We start from the raw sequence: 20,006 nt of genomic DNA, 5'->3' as shown, positions 1-20,006 counted from the left end.
ATTTGATAAGGCCTTATAAAGTGAAATAAAAAATGCCAATATATAAAAGGCATATCAAAATGATATCAAAGTGATATCAAATCATATACTGACATAAAATTGGTATAAAACAGTTTTAAAATGTTATAAATGGGATATAAAGTGTTAATAAAAGCTTATCATTTGATAAGGACTTATAAAGTGATATAAAAAGCTTATTAATTGATATAAATTTTATATTAAACCATATAAAATGATAGGAAAATCATATCAAAGTTGGAATGGGAGTTAAAGTACAATCAGACACACAATGGGGGTAGATTGAACTGGGTGTAGCATACATCTTTTGGACATGTCCTGGCATCCCAATATATAAAAGGCATATCAAAATGATATCAAAGTGATATCAAATCACAAAATGACATAAAAGTGGTATAAAACTGTATCAAAAGGGTATGCCAGTATATAAAAGGCATACCAAAATTATATCAAAGTGATATCAAATCACAAAATGACATAAAAGTGTTATAAAAACGTATCAAAATGTTATAAATGGGATATAAAGTTTTAATAAAAGCTTATCATTTGATAAGGACTTATAAAGTGGTATAAACAATGCCAATATATAAAAGGCATATCAAATCACAGAATGACATAAAAGTGGCATAAAACGGTATCAAAAGGGTATGCCAATATGTAAAAGGCATATCAAAATGATATCAAACCACAAAATGACATAAAGGTGGTATACAATAGTATCAAAATGTTATAAATGGGATATAAAGTGTAAATAAAAGCTTATCATTTGATAAGGACTTATAAAGTGATATCAAAATGATATCAAAGTGATATCAAATCACAAAATAACATAAAAGTGGTATAAAACTGTATCAAAAGGGTATCCCAATATGTAAAAGACATATCAAAATGATTTTAAAGTGATATCATATCACAAAATGACATAAAAGTGGTATAAAAACGTATCAAAATGTTATAAATGGGATATAAAGTGTTAATAATAGCTTAGCATTTGATAAGGACTTATAAAGTTATATAAAAATGCCAATATATTAAAGGCATATTAAAATGATATCAAAGTGATATCAAATTACAAAATGACATAAAAGTAGTATAAACTGTATCAAAAGGGTATGCCAATATATAAAAGGCATATCAAAATGATATCAAAGTGATATCAAATCACAAAATGACATAAAGGTGGTATAAAAACATATCAAAATGTTAAAAAATGGGATATAAAGTGTTAATGAAAGCTTATCATTTGATAAGGACTTATAAAGTGATATAAAAGCTCATCATTTGATATAAAATTTATATTAAACCATATAAAATTATAGGAAAATCAAAGTGTGAGGCATTTAGGCGTGGTTCGGGGTGGCGAGGGGAGAGAAATGGGGAGAGAAATGGGTGGATCTGGGTGGGCTTATTGCGTTTCTGGGAGGGGTTATGGTGTGAAAAAGGGGCGTGGCACCTGTCACTTTGAGTTTGACAAGACATGGGTCCCTATACTACTGATGCCCCTATGGTATTCTGGGAACTATATTTTAATCAAAGCTTACTTAAGCCTATCTGAAAGCAGCAGATATATTTCCCTCGGAAATGAAAGGGAGCATTGTCTAGCCTACAATAGTCGTCATGTATATCAAGTAGTCTCCATAATAGAAATAGTACCCATCCAGAAGTTCCCCCCAAGGCCTTGCAACTAGTAAAGCTGTTACCATCTGTTTTGAGGTCCTTTCACACGCCCGCAAAATGGGTCCACATCCGTTCCGCAATTTTGTGGAACAGGTATGAACCCATTCATTTTCAATAGGGCCGGAATGTGCTGTCTGCATCCGCAGTTCCGTTCTGCAAAAAAATAGAACATGTCCGCAATTGCGGACAAGAAAACACATTTTCTATGAGAGTGGCGGCAATGTGCGGTCCGCAAAATGCGGAACACACATTTCCGGTGTCCGTGTTTTGCGGACCTGCAATTTACGGATCTGCAAAACACATATGGACGTGTGATCTAGGGCTTTTGTTCTGGAAGAGCCAGTTGCTAATGTGAGGTTGGCTTAGCTATTTTCCTAGCTTTGCTACATTAGCATTTTTAAAAGTTTGGAAGGTACCTGTGCCAATCAGCTGTAAGAAGATAATGCAGGGCTAATATGGGTTCTCTGCACTCCCTACTGCTAACCTGCATCTTGGTATATATTACAATGGTTCAGATCTCTTTTCTGTGGATGATTCCCCATTATGGAAAGCCCCTAGTATGCAGAGTTTGTGTGCGCCAGATGATGCCCCTCTGGTATTTTGGGAACAGTATTCAAATTAGCTTCCCTAAGCCTATGCCAGCAGATGTTAGACATAATCATTTGCATACATTTTCCCTAGAAATCAAGAGGAACGTTGTCTAGCCTACAATAAAAATATGTATATCAACTGGTCTCAATAATAAAAATAGTACCCAGCCAGCAGTTCCCTTTAAGTCCATGCAACAACAAAAGCTGTTCTTATTTGGTGAAGAGTATATATCCTCAAAGAGCTAGCTCCAGATGGGAGGCTGGCTTAGCTATTCTTCTAGTTTATATATGTAGGCATGTTTAAAAGGCAGGAAGGCATCCTTACCAATCCACTGTGTGAAAATAATGCTGTGCTCATATGGATACAGTTTTTTCCTTATTGTTTATCTAATTGTTGTGTAGTTACACTTGTAGTTCCTGCTGACCCAATTCACCTCAATGGATTAGCTTCTTCCTGTTCACCTGAGAATATATCATCAGTACAGCAAAAACAGACCACCTCATAAGTTTAATTCACTATTTTGATTCATCTTCAGATTAAATTAATCCAAAAAGTTTATATATCTATCAATGAAACTTGCAAGCTAGTTGTTTTTTTCTAGATCAGTGATGGTGAACCTTTTACAGACCAAGTGCCCAAACTGTAAACCAAAACCGACATATTTATTGCAAAGTGCAAACACGGCAAATTAACCTGAATACTACAGTCCAATACAGTATAGTTCCTCCTCTGGCCCCTGTGCCATAGGTTCGCCACCACTGTTCTAGGAGAACAAAAGAACCCAAATGTCTCAAGAGAAATTTACCTTACATGGTCGTTGGGGGGGCTCTTTATCATTAGTAGACCAAAAAATATGCACTAGTATTGTATGCCAGGCAATACTACTCTTGGTTTCTAGGAAAGGTATATGCAAATCGCATATCAATTCTTGTAACATTAGATAGCATATCCCGCCCCCCTTTTTTTTTGGTCAGGCGTGCTAATTTGCATACCTTTGGCTTTCTACAAAAGATATTCAAATTAGCTATTATTCTAAATCAGAAAAGAATGCTAATCTTTTCTCCTGCCAGCCAAAATAAGATAAGCAATTAGCATATACTCTTCCTAGAAACCAAGAGTAGTGTTGCCTGGTATACAATACTCATACATATTTTGTGGTCTTCCTAATGATAAGGAGCTCTCTAAAGGCTCCAAGGCCAGTCAACCATAACATTTTGTTGTAATTCCTTTTTTTTTGTCTTTCTAGAAAAACAGCTAACGTGTTTCATGGCAGAAAATTTACACTTTATTGGATGTTGTACTTCTCTTGTTTTACTTTCAATTTATTCTAACTTTGGAGGTCTTTTTACCTCATCTGAAGTTAATCTGAAGTAGAATTGCTGAAGGTGGTGTTTGTCATTGCTATACTGGTGATGTATTCTCAGGTGGATAGAAAGGAACCGTTACATTGAAGTGAGATAGCAGGAGCTATTACTATACCAACTGCTAATATTATTTTACACAGCCCAATGTCAAACATGCCTTTCTGCCTTCCAAACATGTCTATATAGTGAACTTAGAACAATAGCTATGCCAGCCCCATATCTGCAACTAGCTATTTCAGGACAAATGCCCTTTATCTAATACTCCTCTTAATTTTTGCGGAAAATATAAGTAAATTATCATCGCTAACATCTGAATAGCTAATTTGAATATCTCTCCCAGAAACCCAAATGGTCATTGCCTGGACTACAATACTGCGCACATTTACTCAGCATACTAGGGGCTCTCCATAATAAGAAAGAGTACTCATTAAACAACACATATATATTGTGTAGAAACACATATCGGTATGCTAGGTGCTCGCATTGTGATGCCATGACGCTGGGATCGTCATCTCATCCGCTTGTACAGTGTTCATTTTAGGGCACAGTCAAATATCAGAATGATGTCAGTTTGAAGCAAAATACTCCCCCTGATACCTGACTTTGAGATAACTGGTCCTTTTACTTATGTGCAAGAACAAACATATCTGCAGCGGAGCTTATACCGTGATGGCTTTTGGCTTGCAAACAGTAGGCTTTTGGTTCAAAACCTAAAAAAATGTATTTCGGAACCCTATCGAGAAAACAAATTCAGGTGACGTCCAACTTCCTGCACTGGTCAGTGTCAAATGAGCTTCAGATATTATGTGTATTTGCTGCTAAATCACACAGCCAAAGAAAAGCCCTAAATGTATTTATTTATTTTATGCACTTATATAGCGGTACTATATTCCGCAGCGCTGTACAGACATCAGCATCCAACTGTCCCCAATGGGGCTCACAATCTAAGGTCCCTGTCAGTCTGTCTTTGGAGTGTGGGAGGAAACGGGAGAACATGGAGGAAACCCACGGGGAGAACATACAAACTCCATGCAGATCTTGCACTTAGGACCCCAGCGCTGCAAAGCACCAGTGCTAACCACTGAGCCACTATTATACCCTTAAGTAAGTGACTTCCCTTTTGCACCCTAAAGTAAGTGAACCCTCTATTCAAGCCTAAATTAAGTGTACCTGTTATTGCGATCTAAAGTGTACGCCTTATTGCACCCAGAAGTAAAAGAACCTCCTATTGACCCCTAAAGTAAGTGAACCCTCTATTCAAGCCTAAATTAAGTGTACCTGTTAGGGCTCTTTCACATCTGCGTTATAGTCTTCCGGCATAGAGTTCCGTTGTCGGGGCTCTATGCCGGAAGAATACTGATCAGGATTATCCTAATGCATTCTAAATCCGGAACACTTGCCGCAAGGCCGGATCCGGAATGAATGCCCATTGAAAGGCATTGATCCGGATCCGGCCTTAAGCTAAACGCCGTTTCGGCGCATTGCCGGATGCGACGTTTAGCTTTTTCTCAATGGTTACCATGGCTGCCGGGACGCTAAAGTCCTGGCAGCCATGGTAAAGTGCAGTGGGGAGCGGGGAGCAGCATACTTACTGTCCGTGCGGCTCCCGGGGCGCTACAGAGTGACGTCAGGGCGCCCCAAGCGCATGGATCACGTGATCACATGGACACGTCATCCATGCGCATGGGGCGCTCTGACGTCACTCTGGAGCGCCCCGGGAGCCGCACGGACTGTAAGTATACCGCTCCCCAGCTCCCCGCTCCTACTATGGCAACCAGGACTTTAATAGCGTCCTGGATGCCATAGTAACACTGAAAGCATTTTGAAGACGGATCCGTCTTCAAATGCTTTCAGTACACTTGCGTTTTTCCGGATCCGGCGTGTAATTCCGGCAAGTGGAGTACACGCCGGATCCGGACAACGCAAGTGTGAAAGAGGCCTTATTGCGATCTAAAGTGTACGCCTTATTGCACCCAGAAGTAAAAGAACCTCCTATTGACCCCTAAAGTAAGTGAACCTCGATTGCAATGTAAAGTAAGAGACCCTATTTGCACCTGTAACTAAGTGAACCCCTTCTGCACCCTACAGTACCCTAGCTAGATGACAAATTCAAAACTGCACCCTAAATAACTGAACCCACTTTATACACTAAAGTAAGTGAACCCCTACTGCAGCCTAAAGTAAACGTACTTAAGGGTAAAATAATGGTTTCACTTAGCAATGTGCGACTTTTTAACATAAGTTTTCTGGCAATGGTAAATCCCCCCCCCCCATACTGTCTCAGCATCCTTCTTTAAGGCTGGGTTCACACTTGAGCGTTGCGCAAACGCGCGTTTTACGCGCGTTTTTGACGCGCATTTTTATGCGCGTTTTTGTAATAGTAAACGCGCGTTTGACGCGCGTTTGTGTGATTCACTACAGTGTCCTATGGCCAAAAACGCCCCAAAAGTCGCTCATGTACTTTTTGGAGCGTCGGGCGTTTTACAGCGCGATCGTACGCGCTGTAAAACGCCCAAGTGTGAACCATTCCCATAGGGAATCATTGGTTTCTCCTTGTTGAGCGTTTTACAGCGCGTAGGAACGCGCTGTAAAACGCTCAGGTGTGAACCCAGCCTAAGCCGACTTCTTCAGAAGGAAAGAAATCAAGTCTTCATCAGACACCAGGCACACTTTTGAAACGCGTTACATCTGGGGTATGCTGCGCTCCTCAGCCTGCTCCTTTTAGCTTCTTCAGGCGCAGACGGTCTCAGCATCCTCGATCAGACAGCGTGTGCCCGAAGCAATCGCCATATGCCAACAAAGCGCATCACACAAGTTGCAATCTTTTAATCAGTTTTTTTAAAATAAATCCCTAGCAGGAGCCGGCCTCGCACGGGTATATGTCATCTATTCCATATAATGTTTGTGTGTGTCGTTAAAGGATATCGACAGTATCCCCCATAACAGTGACATCTACAGCACCCCGCCCCTTTAACAGTGACCTCCACAGTCCCCCACCCCTTAACACTGACCCCCCACAATGTCCCGCCACTTCAAAATGGGACCTCCACAGCAGCCCATCCCCTTAACTTTGACCTTCATAGCAGCCCGCCCCTTTAACAGTGAGTTTCACAGCACCCCACTCCCTTGACAGTGACATCCTCAGGGGCCCGCCCCCTTAACAGTGACCTCCACAGTACCCCGCTGCCTTAACAGGGACCTCACAGTACCCCGCTGCCTTAACAGGGACCTCACAGTACCCCACTGCCTCAACAGTGACCGCCACAGCAGTTGCCCCCTTAATAGTGGCCCCTGCCCCCTTAGCAGTAACATCCACAGTGAACACCTCTTTAACAGTGACCTCCACAGCACCCTGCCCCTTTAACAGTGACCTCCATAGCACCCTGCCTCTTTAACAGTGACCTCCACAGCAACCTGCCCCTTTAACAGTGACCTCCACAGCGCCCTGCCCCTTAATACTGACCCCCCACAATGTCCCGCCACTTCAAAATGGGACCTCCACAGCAGCCCATCCCCTTAACTTTGACCTTCATAGCAGCCCGCCCCTTTAACAGTGAGTTTCACAGCACCCCACTCCCTTGACAGTGAACTCCTCAGGGGCCCGCCCCCTTAACAGTGACCTCCACAGTACCCTGCTGCCTTAACAGTGACCTCCACAGCAGTTGCCCCTTTAATAGTGGCCCCTGCCCCCTTAGCAGTAACATCCACGGTGAACACCTCTTTAACAGTGACCTCCACAGCACCCTGCCCCTTTAACAGTGACCTCCACAGCGCCCTGCCCCTTTAACAGTGACCTCCACAGCGCCCTGCCCCTTTAATAGTGACCTCCACAGCGCCTTGCCCCTTTAACAGTGACCTCCACAGCGCCCTGCCCCTTTAACAGTGACCTCCACAACGCCCTGCCCCTTTAACAGTGACCTCCACAGCGCCCTGCCCCTTTAACAGTGACCTCCACAGCGCCCTGCCCCTTTAACAGTGACCTCCACAGCGCCCTGCCCCTTTAACAGTGACCTCCACAGCGCCCTGCCCCTTTAACAGTGACCTCCACAGCGCCCTGCCCCTTTAATACTAGGGCTACACAACGACATGTGTCACACAACATTTTGTCCCAACAATTTTTATAATGATAGGCTATGGTGTCGCACTGCGACATGTGACACGCTGTGACTGCAACACGACAGTCCCAAAAAATCCATCCAAGATGGATGCATGTAGCAGCGTAGTTGCGCCCTACGTGTCGTGCAGCCCTAGCCTAAAGCTGACCTACAGCAGTGAAGAAAAATGGCTGGGATGTTATGGAAGCCTGGAGTAAACCTGTGTGTATGTGGAGACTAAGGGCCTGCGAGCTTCTATTGGCTGATAAGGGTCATGTGACCATGTGTATGGCAGTTGGGATATGAAGAGAAAAACTTTCAGCCTTGTATTGGCTAATGCAGGTAATTTGTTAGGAATAGCTCAGAAACGGTGCGTCCTAGAGAGCTGAGACCCCACAAGATTTATTTCCAGGTAGCAGGGGACGTGTACACCAAGTGTCGTTGAAATTGATGGTTGTGTTTTTGAGTGATCGGGGAACACATATACACATATATACCTCCTTCTTTATATAGATAGATTGGATATTAGCCCCCCCGAGCTACATTTTCTTCTATCCTCATACATTTAGGTTTAAAGAGGACCTCTCCCCCTCCTGACATGTCTGTTTTAATATCTTCCTGCATTCCCCGTGTAATAACAGTTCTGGAGCCTCTATTCTTATGTCTGTATGTTGTGCTGTTCCTCTATTATTTCTACTAGAAGTTAGGAATGAATTGCCAGCAGTCTGCAGTAAGGGTACAGAGGGGAGGTAACCAGTTGGGGGCGTGTCCCTGCACAGACTCACTCTATCCAATCAGTGCTGCTATTTTCAGACTGTGCAGGGACACGCCCCCAACTGGTCACCTCCCCTCTGTACCCTTACTGCAGACTGCTAGCCATTCATTCAGAACTTCTAGTAGAAATAATAGAGGAACGGCACAACATGGAGCCATAAGAATAGAGGCTGCAGAATTGTTATTACACAGGGAGTGCAGGAAGCTAATAAAACAGACATGTCAGGAGCGGGGAGAGGTCCCCTTTAAAAGGGGTTCACTTTAGAGTGCAAAGTTGGTTCAGTCACTTTACGTTACAATAGGGGGTTCACTTCCTTTACAGTGTAATAAGGGGATTATTTCTTTTTTGGACGCAATAAGGGGTTCACTTACTTTGGGCGCATTAGCAGTTCACATTCTTTAGTTTGCGATAGGGAGTTCACATACTTTAGGGTTTTTAGTGGGTTCAGTTATTTTAGGTTTCAATAGGGTATTCACTTACCTGACAGTTCAAATACTTGTTCTTGCAAATAAGTAAAATTACCATTTTTCATCAGCATTTCAGAAATAAAATGCCTGTTATATCAGGATGTAATATCAGATGTCAGGGTGAGTATTTTGCCTCACACTGACATTATTCTGATATCTGACCATGTCCTACAACGCACGCTGTACACTTGCACATGAGGGAACACTCGCTCTGCACTGGAGGCACCAGGACCTGACATTCGCAGCACTGTGACATCACGACGCTGGGAGCATCAGGTCCGGGAGCGAGTGTTCCCTCATGTGCAAGTGAATGAGATGAGTATTTTATCTTTATTTCTGGGCGCCCTGCGCTGCCTGTGCCGTACATAGTGCGCCCTGCGCTGCCTGTGCCTTACATAGTGCACCCTGCGCTGCCTGTGCTGTACATAGTGCGCCCTGCGCTGTCTGTGCCGTACATAGTGCGCCCTGCGCTGCCTGTGCCGTTCATAGTGCGCACTGCGCTGCCTGTGCCGTACATAGTGCGCCCTGCGCTGCCTGTGCTATACATAGTGTGCCCTGCGCTGCCTGTGCCGTACATAGTGCGCCCTGCGCTGCCTGTGCCGTACATAGTGCGCCCTGCGCTGCCTGTGCCGTACATAGTGCGCCCTGCGCTGCCTGTGCCGTACATAGTGCGCCCTGCGCTGCCTGTGCCGTACATAGTGCGCCCTGCGCTGCCTGTGCCTTACATAGTGCGCCCTGCGCTGCCTGTGCTGTTCATAGTATGCCCTGCTCTGCCTGTGCCGTACATAGTGCGCCCTGCGCTGCCTGTGCTGTTCATAGTATGCCCTGCTCTGCCTGTGCCGTACATAGTGCGCCCTGCGCTGCCTGTGCCGTACATAGTGCGCCCTGCGCTGCCTGTGCTGTTCATAGTATGCCCTGCTCTGCCTGTGCCGTACATAGTGCGCCCTGCGCTGCCTGTGCCTTACATAGTGCACCCTGCGCTGCCTGTGCCGTACATAGTGCGCCCTGCGCTGCCTGTGCCGTACATAGTGCGCCCTGCGCTGCCTGTGCCGTACATAGTGCGCCCTGCACTGCCTGTGCCGTACATAGTGCGCCCTGCGCTGCCTGTGCCGTACATAGTGCGCCCTGCGCTGCCTGTGCTGTTCATAGTATGCCCTGCTCTGCCTGTGCTGTTCATAGTGCGCCCTGCGCTGCCTGTGCCGTTCATAGTGCTCCCTGCGCTGCCTGTGCCGTTCATAGTGCGCCCTGCGCTGCCTGTGCCGTACATAGTGCGCCCTGCGCTGCCTGTGCCGTACATAGTGCGCCCTGCGCTGCCTGTGCCGTACATAGTGCGCCCTGCGCTGCCTGTGCCGTACATAGTGCGCCCTGCGCTGCCTGTGCCGTACATAGTGCGCCCTGCGCTGCCTGTGCCGTACATAGTGCTCCCTGCGCTGCCTGTGCCGTACATAGTGCGCCCTGCGCTGCCTGTGCCGTACATAGTGCGCCCTGCGCTGCCTGTGCCGTACATAGTGCTCCCTGCGCTGCCTGTGCCGTACATAGTGCGCCCTGCGCTGCCTGTGCCGTACATAGTGCGCCCTGCGCTGCCTGTGCCGTACATAGTGCGCCCTGCGCTGCCTGTGCCGTACATAGTGCGCCCTGCGCTGCCTGTGCCGTACATAGTGCTCCCTGCGCTGCCTGTGCCGTACATAGTGCGCCCTGCGCTGCCTTTATACTCGTGCTGTTATTACAGTGTGGTGATATATAGAGATGTATCTGTAGATATCAGGGCATTATACATGGGAAGGAAACTAATGAGGTTTTCAGTCAGAGATAATCATCCCATTGACTACAGTTAAGCCTGTGGCCTCTGCCATACAGCAGGTGCTGGGGCCCCATAGAACATGGGGGCCCTCCATAGACTATACGCCACCAGAACTTGTGTATTGCAGGGTGCGTTGTGCTGTACATTCGTTTTTAGATTTATCAGGTCCCAGGCCATGAACATCACAAAAGAGGTCCCAAGTTTGAGTGCAGCACTGAAGGGGTTAAATGCAGGGATTTTTGTCCATTTCCATCATTTTGGAGCAGCAATTTCTTGTCTTTGCTTTTGTTGTATTTCTCCAAAGTGACACCCCAGGCGCACCAATACGAATTTACTAAGAAGACCCCCGAACTGGTGGATTATTAGTGTTTTATTACATTAAAATGAGATCCTAAAAATTCGGAATATAGTAAAGGGGGAACACGTCCTGCTCCCACGCCTGAGGTGCTGCTACAATGTAACAGTCCACCAGCCTGGAGTCCAGGACAGGAGGGAGATTTGTATTGCTGTTTTTTTGCCTGTACTGATACATTGTAACAAACTGTGAAAAGGGAGGGAATAATGAACCTGCACACAATGATGGATACGGTGATGAGGATCTGAGGAGATGATACAGGACGTGTGATATCAGGGATGGCGGCCGCATGTTACCCGCTGAATGCTCCCAGTTCTGCTTGGTTATGTCTGATCCGGACAAGGACATGAAAATTAATACAATCAGTTAATCTGCATATTAACCCTGGAGCGCCTGGAGCCATTGTCTCTGATGATTGCTGGGGTCACCCCCGACCACCGTATATTTGGCGCGTTCTTGGCTGCGGAGCAGCATATTGTTTAGTAAAAGCGCTAATATTTTAATGACGCCATGTGACTTCCAATTTGTGGTGGCGTCCTGTCCGCTAATTAGGGCAGATGTCAGAGGAAGAGCGCACTGACATTGCCGAATTAATGGCCCAGGAGCAACAGAAATGGATCTGGAGGTAATGAGAAGACATTAATTGTAATAATCATCAGACCGATCCTCGCAGTGACGGCGAAAAGGGAATAGGACGAGGTCCAAAGAGGAGGAGAGACAGCGCTGCTCTGGATGGGTCCAAAATCATGAAATAACCACATTCACACCCAATATAGGAAGAGCCATAAACCTATAGGGGTTGTAGAATAGAGAGTGCAGCTCTGGAGTATAATACAGGATGTAACTCAGGATCAGTACAGGATAAGTAATGTATGTACACAGTGACTGCACCAGCAGAATAGTGAGTGCAGCTCTGGAGTATAATACAGGATGTAACTCAGGATCAGTACAGGATAAGTAATGTATGTACACAGTGACTGCACCAGCAGAATAGTGAGTGCAGCTCTGGAGTATAATACAGGATGTAACTCAGGATCAGTGCAGGATAAGTAATGTATGTACACAGTGACTGCACCAGCAGAATAGTGAGTGCAGCTCTGGAGTATAATACAGGATGTAACTCAGGATCAGTACAGGATAAGTGATGTATGTACACAGTGACTGCACCAGCAGAATAGTGAGTGCAGCTCTGGAGTATAATACAGGATGTAACTCAGGATCAGTACAGGATAAGTAATGTATGTACACAGTGACTGCACCAGCAGAATAGTGAGTGCAGCTCTGGAGTATAATACAGGATGTAACTCAGGATCAGTACAGGATCAGTAATGTATGTACACAGTGACTGCACCAGCAGAATAGTGAGTGCAGCTCTGGAGTATAATACAGGATGTAACTCAGGATCAGTACAGGATCAGTGATGTATGTACACAGTGCCGGCACCAGCAGAATAGTGAGTGCAGCTCTGGAGTATAATACAGGATGTAACTCAGGATCAGTACAGGATAAGTGATGTATGTACACAGTGACTGCACCAGCAGAATAGTGAGTGCAGCTCTGGGGTATAATACAGGATGTAACTCAGGATCAGTACAGGATAAGTAATGTATGTACACAGTGACTGCACCAGCAGAATAGTGAGTGCAGCTCTGGAGTATAATACAGGATGTAACTCAGGATCAGTACAGGATAAGTAATGTATGTACACAGTGACTGCACCAGCAGAATAGTGAGTGCAGCTCTGGAGTATAATACAGGATGTAACTCAGGATCAGTACAGGATAAGTAATGTATGTACACAGTGACTACACCAGCAGAATAGTGAGTGCAGCTCTGGAGTATAATACAGGATGTAACTAAATGATTTTCCTATTTCATGACGTAAAGTCATAGTTTTATTAAAGACACGGAGGCGAGTATTGCTATCTCCTTCTTTACTTTCCACCAATAGCAGCAAAGAAGAAATTTACATAATCATAACAATAAAGGATCCACCCCTCTCAGATCCTATAATAAGCAGTGTCCTCTTAGTAACTTCCTCTTTCTTTGGAACCGAAACACCAACTTCATAACCGGAACTGGAACCGAAACCGGAAACTGGAACTGGACCCGAGAATGATAAACAACCGGTCCATCACACCGTAGAACTCAAGCCAACATGGCTAACACCTCCGGAAACCGGGAACAACGCAGAAGTCCATACTTCGTGGAACCTTCAACCTGAAACAAAGCAAATAATATAGCCAGTGTAAGAGGCAGGCAGAAATTGAACAAAAACCGACCCAGGAAACGGTCGTACATTATAAGGTCGCTGAAAACAGAACCATAAACAGTCAGCAATACAACTATGCAAGTATACGTAATAAATAACCATAAACGACAATGTAAACAGTCCAATAAATTAAAACCACAAAAGGGCGGGCAGGAACAACCCAGGGCGGGCAATACTCGCCTCCGTGTCTTTAATAAAACTATGACTTTACGTCATGAAATAGGAAAATCATTTAGTTTTACCTCAAGACACTGAGGCTCATATTGCAAGTTCAAAGCTGATCAATAATCGACGAAAACACATGAGGGGGCGGACGAAAATAAAATTCTTTGAACGTTGTGGTCGTAGACCAGTCAGCCAAGCGCAAAATGTCCTCCAAACGAGCCCCCGAAACGGCCAGGGCAGTGGCAGCCGCGCCCCTGGCCGAATGAGCGGTAAAGACCGCCGTATCAATCCCAGACAGGGACATGACCCACTTCATCCAACGCGCCAATGTGGGACTAGACACCGGGCCAAAAGGATGGCGGATGGAGAGGAACAGTTGCGGAACGTCCGCAGAGCGGTGAGTCCGAGTACGCGACTCATACTCCCGCAAACAGGCTACCGGACAGAGCGCCGGGGAAGACGGGAAACAGGGATAAGAGACAGACCGAATATTAGTCTTAGTGCGCCGCGTAATGTTAAACGTGACGCCCTCGGGAGAAAAGGACCTAGCGTCATGATCCAAAGCCCTGACATCGGAAACCCTCTTACAAGAAATGAGACAAAAGAGGGTCAACAACTTGGCAGACAGTTGCCGGAGAGAAAGAGCCGCGTTCTCGGGCCACGCAGAGAGAAAAGAGAGGACCAGGGAAACGTCCCACGTAGTGGTGAAGCGAGGCCGAGGAGGCCGAGCCAAGCGCGATCCACGTAGCAGGCGTGACACCGAAGGGTGTTGACCCGCCGGAACGCCATCAAAACCCTGATGAGTCGAAGAAATCGCCGAACGGAACAAATTAATGGTCCGATAAGCCTTTCCCGCCTCAAAAAGGGATGTAAGGAACTGCAGCAAATGGGTCACAGGCGCCGAAACGGGATCAAGGTTCCGTTCCACGCACCAGCTAACCCAAGATCCCCAAGCTGCCGGGTAAGATTTTCGGGTGCCGGGAGCCCAAGCGCTGTCCAGGAGGCGTCTAGTTGCCTCCGAAATGCCTGCGACCTCTCCGGGAGTCCGGAGATCCGGCACGCCAGGAGCTGAAGGGAGCCGTCGAGCAGCAGGGGGTGAGGAGCACCCAGAGGGCCCTGGAGGAGATCCGTCCGACCCGGAAGGAGGAGAGGCACGTCCGTCAGGAGTTCCATGAGAACCGGGTACCATGCTTGAGTCCCCCAGAAGGGGATCACCACCAACAACTCCGCAACCTGACGACGAACCTGCAGCAGCATCCTCGGGATCATGGCGAAAGGAGGAAACGCGTATTGCAGAGCCGAAGACCAGTCCTGAAGGAACGCATCCACCGCCTCCGCCTCCGGATCCGGGCGCCAGCTGAAGAACCTGGGAAGGTGAGTATTGAGCCGTGACGCGAAGAGGTCCACGGCGCAAGGGCCCCAGGTATCCGAGATCGTGGAGAACATCTCCGGCGCTAGCCTCCAGTCGCTGCCGTCCGTGAAGCAGCGGGAACTCCGATCCGCCCGGACGTTGTGTAGACCCGGAAGGTACTCCGCCTGCACCATGATGTCCCTGGAGAGACAGTAGGACCAAAACTCCTTCGCCAGTCGCGCCAAGGTAGCCGACTGGGTGCCGCCCAGGTGATTGACATAGCGGACCGCCGACACATTGTCCATACGTAATCGGATGCAGGCATGCGCCATGCCATTGGAGAAACTGCGGATGGCAAACGAGCCCGCCAGGAGTTCCAGAGCGTTGATGTGAAGACGGCTCTCGGCCTCCGACCACCGACCCCCGGTGGAGACACCTTCGCAGTGGGCACCCCAGCCCAGGAGACTCGCGTCCGACTCTATCGTGAATTCCGGTTGAAATCCGAAGATCGCTCTGCCGTTCCAGGCTTCCAAGTTGTCTAACCACCAACGAAGTTCCTCCCGAGCCTCCTGATCCAGAACCACCATGTCCGCGAACGAGGCCCCGGAACGAAGGTGAGCAATCTTCAGGCGCTGAAGGGCCCGATAATGGAGAGGGGCTGGAAACACCGCCTGGATGGAGGAGGCCAACAGGCCAATAATGCGAGCCAGGTGACGCAGGGACAGGGACGACGCTGAAAGGGCATGTCTCAATTCCTTGCGGATCGTCCGCAATTTCTCTGACGGGAGACTTAGAGATTCCGCAACAGAGTCCACCGTGAAGCCCAGGAATTCCATCCGTCAAGACGGCGTGAGGCAGGACTTCTCGGGGTTCAGTAGAAAACCAAGAGCCGAAAGGAGGTCCGACGTCCATTGAAGGTGCCGAAGCAGCGCCGCCTGACATTGATGCATAATGAGGATGTCGTCCAGATAGATGACTAGACGTACACCCCGACTCCGCAGCCAGGCAACGACCGGACGCAGGAGCTTGGTAAAGCACCATGGCGCCGAAGAAAGGCCGAACGGGAGGCAAGTGAAGCGCCACACTTCGCCCTTCCACAAGAAGCGCAGGAGATCCCTGGACGAAGCGGCTATCGGGACCGTCAGATAGGCATCTTTGAGGTCCAGTTTCACCATCCAGTCCCCTGGGATCAGTAAGTCCCGAAGGAGGTGAATACCCTCCATCTTGAAGTGGCGGTAGCGCACCACTGAGTTCAGGGCCCGGAGATTTATAACCGGACGCATTTGCCCACCTTTCTTCTGAACTAGGAAGATGTTGCTGAGCACGCCCCTCGGGGCGGAAGGGGCCCTCTCTATCGCCCTCTTTTGAAAAAGGGAAAACAGCTCTAAGTCCACGAGCTCTCTGTTTGGTGGGGCTAGGGGAAGTGGTGGGGGAGAAGGAATGAGGTTTGGTGAACCCGTGAGCTCTATGTGGAACCCCTGTACAGTGGTCAGAACCCACGGGTCTGATGTAATGCTGGACCAAACGTGGAAACAAAGACGGAGTCTGCCCCCTACACAAGGAACCAAAGAAGCCCCCACTGGGGGAAGACTTACCGAAGGACTTTCGGAAATTGGGATTTCCCCGGACAGACCTCGAACGCCATTGGCCGCCTCTGGCCGGAAAGAACGGAGGAGGATTCCTTTGGTCCTGGAAGGGCGGTCTTTGATTGAAGGAGCCTCTGCCCGAGCTGCGGGCCTGGAAACTGGACGGCCCCTACTACTGCCGGCCCTAGTGGAGACCCGTCCCTGAAAGACCCTTCTCATGGAGGACTGGGCCTTGTCCAGGGCGGTAAATGCCCCTACGTATCTGCTGAGGTCCTTAATAAAGGAATCCCCGAACAGCAGACCCTGAGCATCCCTTCCTGACTCAGTGAGTGCCAGGTTGGCCAATTTCGGGTCAATTTTAAACAAAATGGCTTTACGCCGTTCAATGGCCAGGGAGGAGTTTGTGCTGCCCGCGATACAAATGGCCCTCTGTATCCAGCCCGTAAGCTCCTCCGGATCTATCGGAGAGCCGTCCGCTCTGGCCGATTCGGCCATCTCAAAAATTTTGGCGAGGGGGCCAAAGATGTCAAGGAGTTTATCCTGACAACTCCTAATTGCGGAATCTAACCCCTTGCGGGGGTTCCAGCCGGTTTTAGCCAAGAACTGGGTCATCTTTGGATCCACAGATGGCGTATCACAGACCTTGTTGGGGATCAATGGTCTGGGGCATTCGGCTCGGAGCTTGCTGCGCGCCTCTTTGCTAAGAGGACGGCGCACCCAATGTTCCAGGTAATCGCTCACATGAGCCACTGGCAGCCACTCCGCCGACCTAGGGTGGTGGAGGGAATCAGGATCAAATAATGGGATGCCTGAGGGGTCCACCAGGGTAGAAACCGTGTTAGGGGCAGTGGCGGGGGCGCCCACGGACCCAGAGGTGGAAGGCCTAGGGCCAGCATCATCTGGAAATTCAGATTCCATCTCCCCATCAGATTGGCCGCTTGCCTCCGCATAAGCCTCCATATCAGATTCTACATCCGAATCTATATCATCAGTTTGTGCTCTAGCACATTTCCACTTTCGCGTCCGTTCTGCCTGACGCGGCAAGGCTCTTTTGCGCGATCTAAGCGCGCTATCATGGGTGGCTTGAATCACACCAGTCAAGGTCTCCTGGGCAGGAGGTTCAATGGTAGGCTGCGGATTTGTGAGTACAGGCAACTGAGTAGAGGGGCCAGGGGCATGGGCAGCTAGGGCCTGAGAGATGGTTTGGGATATCATAGAAGACATGGATCCCATTGCCTCAATAATAGCACTAGACACTGAGCGTTGTAGCTCCAGGGCCTGTGCACTAGTAGTTGGTAAGCTGGGATCCCCAGCAGATGGGGGGGGGATTAGGCCCAGCGGGAGAGCGGTCAGAAGACATATTTAGGAGTTTATCTTAAATACTAAAGTGGCAGATAACCTAACTGGCTGATGCCTGATGTATTAGGGGTCACTAAGACCGAGGAGGTGGGTACCTAAAGAGGGGTTAGTCACCCCAAGCGCCGCAGAGCAGGAGCCGAACCGGAGCCGAGCGACAGACGTGCACGGCAGACAACTCCGAAATCCCGCGAGAGGACGGGCGGGAGTTCCCAAAATGGCCGCCGAGATCCCGCGAGATCTCGGAGCCGCGGGAAACCAAGCGCAAGCTGCCGCCGAAACCTAGAGCGCCGGGAACCAGCGGGGCGGAATCGGCGCAGAGGATGAAGGTAGGGAGGAAGGAGGAGAGGCGCAGAGCGCCTCCCAAGTAAAAAGGAGCGAAAATTTGAATAAAAACGCGGTGGTTGAGGCAAGGATAGGATGGGGAAAAAAGGAGGGGGCACCCCCAAACGAAAAACCCAATAGGCGCAGGGGAATACAGGTGACAAGGAAGCAACTAGCCCAAAACTAGGGGAAAGATAAAACCTGGCAAAGGGCAGAGACTATGAATAATAGACAAGCCCTAAGCAACACAGGATAATGAAATACAGGCATCATACATACAAAAATACCACATGAAACACAGAATCAACTTATCTTTGGTGGAGCAGCAAAGAAAGAGGAAGTTACTGAAGAGGACACTGCTTATTATAGGATCTGAGAGGGGTGGATCCTTTATTGTTATGATTATGTAAATTTCTTCTTTGCTGCTATTGGTGGTTCAGTAAAGAAGGAGAAAGCAATATGAGCCTCCGTGTCTTGAGGTAAAACTCAGGATCAGTACAGGATAAGTAATGTATGTACACAGTGACTCCACCAGCAGAATAGTGAGTGCAGCTCTGGAGTATAATACAGGATGTAACTCAGGATCAGTACAGGATAAGTAATGTATGTACACAGTGACTGCAGCAGCAGAATAGTGAGTGCAGCTCTGGAGTATAATACAGGATGTAACTCAGGATCAGTACAGGATAAGTAATGTATGTACAGAATAGATACAACTATGACAAACCTTATTAGGGCTCTTGCACATGACTGTATTTCCGGTCCGCATCTGTTTCGCAAAGAATGCAGATCGTATGTGGACCCATTTATTTCAATGGGGCTGGAAAAGATGCGTAGAGCACACCGTGTGCTGTCCGCATCTGTATGTTTGTTCCGTGGCCCCTAAAAAAATATTTTTCTACAAAAGTTTAATAAAAAAAAATGGTTGCATGCACACGGCCAGGGTCCATTTTTTGCGGATCCACAAATTGCAGACTGTAAAACGGATACTTTAGCGTGCATGAGCCCTGATTATGATAAAGTCTCTGCAGCTATGGTCGCCATTGTTTCGGTTAACCCTTTCCAGCCCCCTGCAGATTACACGGTCTTGTGAATGACCTCATGCAGTGACGGATGAGGCCTCAGAGTGAGCAGACAGGAGCACAGACATGACTTATAGCCCTATAGGGGCCCCACTTATTAATGGTGCCCGGGCGTTCCTGCGCGGCCGTCAGAAGCGCTGATTGAGCCAATCTATCACTGATCGCGTCTGACGTGTCCTTATATTCCTGGCTCTCCAGGTCTGATAATGAATGAGGCTCCGCAGAAGCCCCCCTCCCCCCGCCGCCTGTAATTTATATCTGGCGGAGAATTATTTATATCATGCAGCGTCCTCCGTACATGGCGGGTGTATAAACTCTTCCTAAGGAGATTTCTGACGGATCCGAGGAGTCCAGAAATCTGCACCAGGCCCTGGTTTACGTGGCGCCTGATGGGGACATGTGACGCCTCCCACGTTGCGTGCGACATCCAACCACTTAATGTTATAAAACAGGGATCAGCAACCTCCGGAACTCCAGCTGTTCTAAAACTACAACTCCCATAATCCTCCTTTCACTTATAAGTGAGTTACAAGAACAGCCAAGGAAGTGTGAATGCTGGGAGTTGTAGTTTCACAGAAGCTGGCGTTGCTAACCCCTGTTATAAAATATAAAAGACTATAAAAAAATCTGGTTGAAGAAAATTCCTTTATTCCGGCATTTCAAGAGCAGAGTCATTTTTCTGCTTGCTGTCAGTGAATGGAAGCACTTTATTTTTCAGCCAGATACTT

General features: G+C 47.8%; 1 protein-coding gene across 1 annotated transcript; it reads right to left on the bottom strand.

The window, feature by feature from the left end:
• Window positions 1-13,067: 13,067 nt before the first annotated feature.
• Window positions 13,068-18,507, bottom strand: LOC122922292. Its single transcript, XM_044272853.1, has 2 exons — window positions 15,814-18,507; window positions 13,068-15,514 (listed from the first exon to the last, which is right to left on the bottom strand). The coding sequence occupies exons 1-2, from the start codon at window positions 17,747-17,749 to the stop codon at window positions 13,686-13,688; spliced, it is 3,765 nt and encodes a 1,254-aa protein (XP_044128788.1). The 5' UTR covers window positions 17,750-18,507; the 3' UTR covers window positions 13,068-13,685.
• Window positions 18,508-20,006: the final 1,499 nt, after the last annotated feature.

This window comes from Bufo gargarizans, unplaced genomic scaffold (genome assembly GCF_014858855.1).
Source record: "Bufo gargarizans isolate SCDJY-AF-19 unplaced genomic scaffold, ASM1485885v1 fragScaff_scaffold_136_pilon, whole genome shotgun sequence".
NCBI classification, from domain to species: Eukaryota; Metazoa; Chordata; class Amphibia; order Anura; family Bufonidae; genus Bufo; species Bufo gargarizans.
This window is presented reverse-complemented; position numbering and strand designations above follow the sequence as displayed.

Bases quoted from the DNA above. Each gene is read 5' to 3' on its own strand.
- LOC122922292 (XM_044272853.1), bottom strand. From the start codon at position 17,749: ATGGGATCCATGTCTTCTATGATATCCCAAACCATCTCTCAGGCCCTA. The intron at 15,515-15,813 runs GTTTTCTACTGA...TTCGCGGACATG, and splicing joins GGACCTCCTTTCGGCTCTTG to GTGGTTCTGGATCAGGAGGC.